The sequence below is a fragment of the Anabrus simplex genome, chromosome 11 (assembly GCF_040414725.1).
Source record: "Anabrus simplex isolate iqAnaSimp1 chromosome 11, ASM4041472v1, whole genome shotgun sequence".
NCBI lineage: Eukaryota > Metazoa > Arthropoda > Insecta > Orthoptera > Tettigoniidae > Anabrus > Anabrus simplex.
The window spans coordinates 104,974,243-104,980,242 of record NC_090275.1 but is presented as its reverse complement, the minus strand read 5'-3'; the positions used below and the strand labels follow the sequence as shown (position 1 = coordinate 104,980,242).

Sequence of the window (6,000 nt, the reverse complement as noted above, 5' to 3'; positions counted from 1 at the left end):
GAAATCTCGTTTTTTACATTTTTTATTGCAGTGGTAGCGGACAATAACTTTCAAGATATTGGGTTTGCAACCGGTTTGCTGCCTGTTCTATAAATACTGAAACTCTTTCAAGGACACCGTATATAGACGCTCACCTGAAAGCAATTCCTATCACAGATTTCATATTTTCAAAAAACCACCTGGAAAATTAGTTATTTCGGGAACATTAATAATTTTTGTGTAAAACATATTATTAATTTTGGAGGAAAAATCTTATTGGAAGTGCTTCTCATCCGTCAATGTTTCCTAACTGTGAAGAAACAAACCGAATTATTAGCGTCTTATTTTTGAACATGCTATTCAATATTGATCACAACCATAGGTTCACCATCCCTTGTCTAGCATTAAAAATATATAAACACAAGTAACTTGTATATGAATTCCATTTAACAAAAAGTCTAATGAAGCGTAGTGTCAAAAACTCTTATATCAAACATGTTTTTTGTAGTAGAAAATAGTAAATGTATACAAGAAACTCGTAATGACTTCCACTTAATTTCCTTCAACAACAAGAACTTAGCATTACTCGTGCATGCCTCCATCACATGCACTTTCCACGAAAAGGAAATGTTGAAAATAGTAAAGAGACGTGATACATTTGTATAGTAAAGTTAGAGTACCACAACAGTATTTCTACTCTTGAAAGAATTGCGTGAGAAGAAGGCGTCACTTAGATGATGATCGGGGACTTCAGCTCGATGAGGTATCTGTAGAAGCTGTGCACCACTAGGATGAAGTAGAAGCTGATAGCTGAAAACAAAATGAAAACACAGTAATTTACAGGTGAAAATACTAAGATAGATTTGTGGTATCAATAATAACTAGAGGCCCCGTCAGATAACGTGCCTAGATATGAAACTACTGCATGCGTTACCGGGGTACTTTTTGAATCAGTAGCGTGGTTAGGTGGAGGGAGGCAGTCCCTCCCCCCACTTTTTGTAGAAAATATTAGATTTTTGTTCACATTTTAGCCAGCTGAAACATGGAATTATTTTAAAAAAGCAATTTGTACGAACTGAGTTGTCTTATCTGCTCATTCATTCCCTTATTTTATTTTATTCTTAAGAAAATTACTAGCGGAAGTACGCACAAGATGTCGTGGACACTTTGCATGTGCTCTGAGAAAGGGTAGCAGGGGTATTTTCTTCTCTCGTTTCACCCTCCTTTGGGGTACGTTGAGTCGATCATTTCTGTGTGTTGTTCTTTCCTTAGTGCCCAGTATTTCTTCATTCTTTCTGATTTCAGTTTCCTCTCTTCTTCAGAGAGACTATACTTCGTTTATAACGTAGATTTGTCTTGGAACCTTATGTTTTCGTCTTTAATTATTACTTTACCTGTTCGATGGAATAGTGAATTTTCTGTAATTTTTAGTTCTAATAGCTCTTTATTCAGGTTCTTTAAACCAGTTGGGTTTTGTTTTGTGGTTACGGAAAAATTCAAAGAAGCAGGGGTGAATAATCTATATATATATATATAATAACTTGTCCTAACTGACTGATTCATCATCGCTGAGCCAAAACTACTGGACACAATGAAATGAAATTTTGAGGATACATTTATAGTATAATGTAGGTGCTCGTTAAGGGAGAATTTTTGGATATTCCTTCGCTAAGGAGGTGGAAAGGAGGGTGAAATTTTAAAATTAGAGTATCTGTATCTCAAAACTTTAAATGTTTACAGATGTAAAAATTGGTATTTAGAATCTCCTTTAAAAATAAGGAAACACGTATTTTTTGTTTTCGGAAAATCCCAATAGGAGGGGTGAAAAAGGGTGAAAAAGCGGTTGAAAGCCTTTAATGAGGATACTTATATCTCAGAAAATGATATTACAGACCTGAAAATTGGTATTTTGGATCTCCTTTGAAAATAAAGAAACACGTATGTTTTGTTTTTGGAAAATCCAATTAATGGGAGTTAAACAGCAGGGACAAATTGGGGTGAATTTTTAGAAAGACTATATCTACAGCACATCTCAGAAACGTAAAATGTAACAGACGTAAAACATGGTATTTGGAATCTCCTGTAAAAGTAAAGAAGGGTGATTTGTTTTTGGAAATTCCACTTAAGGGGAACTAAAAAGGGGGATAAATTTTAAAATGAGCATTTCTACAGTATATCTCAAAAACTTTACATGTTACCGAAGTGAAAAATAGTATTTTTATCTCTATTAAAAATAAAGAAACATGTCTTTTTTGTTTTCTAAAAAAACCACTTGGGTGGAGGAGTAAAAGTGACTGAAAATGGGGTTGAATTCTTTTAATTAGGATACTGATATCTCAAAAACTGAAGATGTTACAGACGTGAAATTTGGTATTTGTAATCTCCTTTAGAAATAAAGTATTTTTTGTTTTCGGAAATCCAGCTAAAGCGGGGTGGGGGGGGGGAATTTAAAAATTAGTTGAATTCTTTGTATGAGGATACTATTATCACTAAAACGAAATTTTTTGCAGACGTGAAAATTGGTATTTGGAATCTGCTTTAAAATTAAAGGTTGGGCGGGGGGGGGGGGGTTTGAAGGAATTGAAAACTAACTGAATTAATTGTATGAGGATACTTACATCTAATAAAAACTCAAGATGTTACAGACGTGAAATTTGGTATTTGTAATCTCCTTTAGAAAGAAAGTATTTTTGTTTTTCGGAAATCCAGCTAAAGCGGGGGTGGGGGGGAATTGAAAAATTAGTTGAATTCTTTGTATGAGCATACTATTATCTCAAAAACGAAATATTTTGCAGACGTGAAAATTGGTATTTAGAATCTGCTTTAAAATTAAAGGTTGGGGGGGGGGGGAGGTAAAGGAATTGAAATCTAACTGAATTAATTGTATGATACTTACATCTAATAAAAACTGAAGTTGTTACAGACGTGAAAATTAGTATTTTGGATCTCCTTTAAAAACAAAGAAAAAAGAGTTTTGGGGGAAAACATCTTCGGGGCGGGGGTGAAAAGGAGTTGAATTCCTTTTATGAGTACACATATCTCAAAAACTGGAGAAGTTAGAGTCGTGATAATTTGTATTTAGAAGATCCTTTACTATTAAAGAAATTAGTATTTTTTGCCGGAAAATTCACTCAAGGGAGGCGTGGGGAAGGAAGTGAAAAAAGTGAATTTTTTAAAGGGATACTTATATCTCAGAACTGAAGGTAACAGACGTGCACATTGGTATTTGGAGTCGCCTTTAAGCACAAAGAAACACACCTTCTCTTAACGACGGTCGGGTGAAAAAGGAGTTGTGACTTATTGATTTTACTGTTCATAATATACTTATTCCGATCATAAACTGATCATTTTAAATCTTTCCTGGGTTCGTTTTTCAAGCGCCATCTTTTCCTTAGGAGAACATAAAGTTAGCCTATAGTAGATTCTCCTGGCATATAAATAAAAATTTAAACACATTTGAAATTAACGATAGAAATGATATTGACCGTGCAAATGTTCACCTCTATAATAAGGTCAATAATGCACGGAAGTAAATCATTCGTGTCGCAAGAAATCTCACGCACTTACCTAGGCGCGACGATGGTGCTGGTCACATTGTCAGCAATGACAATGGCAGCAGATGTAATTTACCGCCAATTAGCGGTCTTGACCTTGCTGTGGGGTCCAGAACATTAATAATAATAATAATAATAATAATAATAATAATAATAATAATAATAATAATAATAATAATTTTCTGGACCGTCGTCAGAATGTGCGGACCGCGCTTGGAGCGGGTCCTGGCCGGGTAATGACCCGATTGCAGTTCGGCCGCGGGTTCAGTATGGCCAAGGCACCCAAGATGACACCGCGCCGGATCTCCTCAAGGATTTGATCCATTTTAAAAATGGTTATAGGAAAAGATGGCAAAGTTTTAGGGACCCAACTGACCGGGTGGAATACCTGGAAGTAAGAAATCGATTGCTGGAAACAGAGATTGATAAATTTGAGGAACACTGCCGTAATCTCTCAGAAAACGAGTCAGATCACGAATTTTGGCGGATTCTCTCAGAAAACGAGTTAGATCGCGAATTTCGGCGGATTATATATAAAACATTAAGCATTCAATCATAAATTTCATTATAATACCGTAGCGAAGCACGGGTATCTTGCTGGTATATGTATATTTTACCAAGGCCATGGACACTGAGGTATGATTCACCCGCTTGCCACGCGCATTCCTCAGTCTGGCAGTCTCTTTAGCGTCTCTTAGTTTTTTAGTGCAGGGCCTCTCAAACGCTCAAAATTTCACGCGTGTGAATCGAGGCGCAAGAGCTCCGTGCACTGTGCATTGGTTCCACTCAGCTCGGACCAACGCTTCGCCTCTGGGCTACTCGGCTAAGCTCGGCTCACCCGGCTCGGATTTGGAGCGCTACGGAGCGAGTGAGGAATAGGGAGACAGGGGAAGCGAGAGAGACAGGCGCGGGGAAAAAGAGATACAGCGCTATTGCTCCAAATCGAGGAGTGGGGGTCTGCACTCTGGGCAACCAAGCGAAATCGTCTTTTGCGCCGTGTACAGTGCATGCACCAGGCGCATGCACCCTGAGAGGCCCTGTCTTAGTGTGTAGTCAGATACTAAATGATTTTTATTGTATCATCACTCCGTACTTCTATTTCATTATAATAAAAGCTTAGTATCGTTCCTTTGGTGACTGTGTTATTGTGTAGTATCGAATCAAAATCCTAAAAAAAAAGCTATTATTACCGCAGTTAAATTGGCAAACTGTCAACCTTTACTTCTCTGTCGAAATTCACCCAGAGAGCTTGCTTCTTCAGTTTTCATGTATATACCCCTTCCCCTTGCGCTATATCCCACAAACCCGGGTGCTGTTTTGAATGTCTACTTTTAAGATTTGTGTGTGAAGTCATTTTTTGTAGACTTATTGCGACGTTGATTGTTATTTAACGAACTACTTTGTAGTGTTATAGTTACTGTTGTGCGTTTAATTCACAGTTTTAGTTTAAGATTGTTTTGTTTCACGTGGGGCTTTGTTCTTGTTGCAGCCCATACTGAATGGAAAGTTCTTGATCCCTTCAAATAAAGAATAAAAATAAGCGATAACAGTATGTTTTTACGTGTCATCCTACAGGTATGATGTACACCAGAGGGGCTCAACTGGGCGCCCAGTGCGACCGGGCTGGCTTGACGTAGATTCAGGCAGTTTACGTAGCAAGCATACGTCACAGTGAAGCGAGAGAGCGAACACAATTTGCAGGAAGCGAGTGAGCACTGACGTTTGACTGTGATTACGAAGCTCTCCTCCACCACTCACCGAAGTGCTGATTGGGATATATTATTTAAAATAAACTCTATAATCGCAACAAATAACTGACCTTTTTAAGATATTTCGGTTTGATTTATACTGCGCCTGATATAAAGAGTCAGTTTTATTTTCATATATTTATTCATTCAAATAAAACTGACTCGTTATATTTTTTGTGTTACAATCTACAACGGTACAGGCTTTCAGGGTACAAGCTACGATTTACAATTCCTTGGATGGGATTGACAGTACTTTCATTTTTTAAACTAAAATTTCTCTTATTCATTGAGGGAAAAGTAATATAATTACATAATGCAACAATTATTTTGCAGGTTTTTTTAGTGTTGTGTAACTTTCCCTGTTCACTGAATTTCTGAAAATAGTATTTAAAATTTAACACCCACCCGGTGATAATAGTTAGCCTCTAAATGGCGAAAGGGAGTTTCATCACGAGTGAGGACATAGATATTTACTATCCAACGTAAATGTATCTACCAATTAGATGTACAGAATGAGTTAAAATAAATAACCTCGTTGATTTTATTCCCCGCAAGCATAATTGGACTGTTGGTGATTTTATCAGATCATTTAAACCCGAACAACCACAGGCCACAGCTTATCCACTTTAACTCCGTATTATGACCGCCTCTGTGGTGTAGGGGTTAGTGTGATTAGCTGCCACCCCCGGAGGCCCGGGTTCGATTCCCGCCTCTGCCAC

The 6,000-nt window shown here is 37.4% G+C and overlaps 1 protein-coding gene across 1 annotated transcript in view; it reads right to left on the bottom strand.

The window, feature by feature from the left end:
* Positions 1-441: 441 nt before the first annotated feature.
* LOC136883380 (uncharacterized) overlaps positions 442-6,000 on the bottom strand; it is a 97,364-nt gene continuing 91,805 nt past the window's right edge. Inside the window, exon 6 of the mRNA XM_067155653.2 lies at positions 442-789. Coding sequence (XP_067011754.1) covers positions 710-789 — 80 coding nt within the window. The 3' untranslated portion in view covers positions 442-709. The remainder of the gene's footprint in view (positions 790-6,000) is intronic.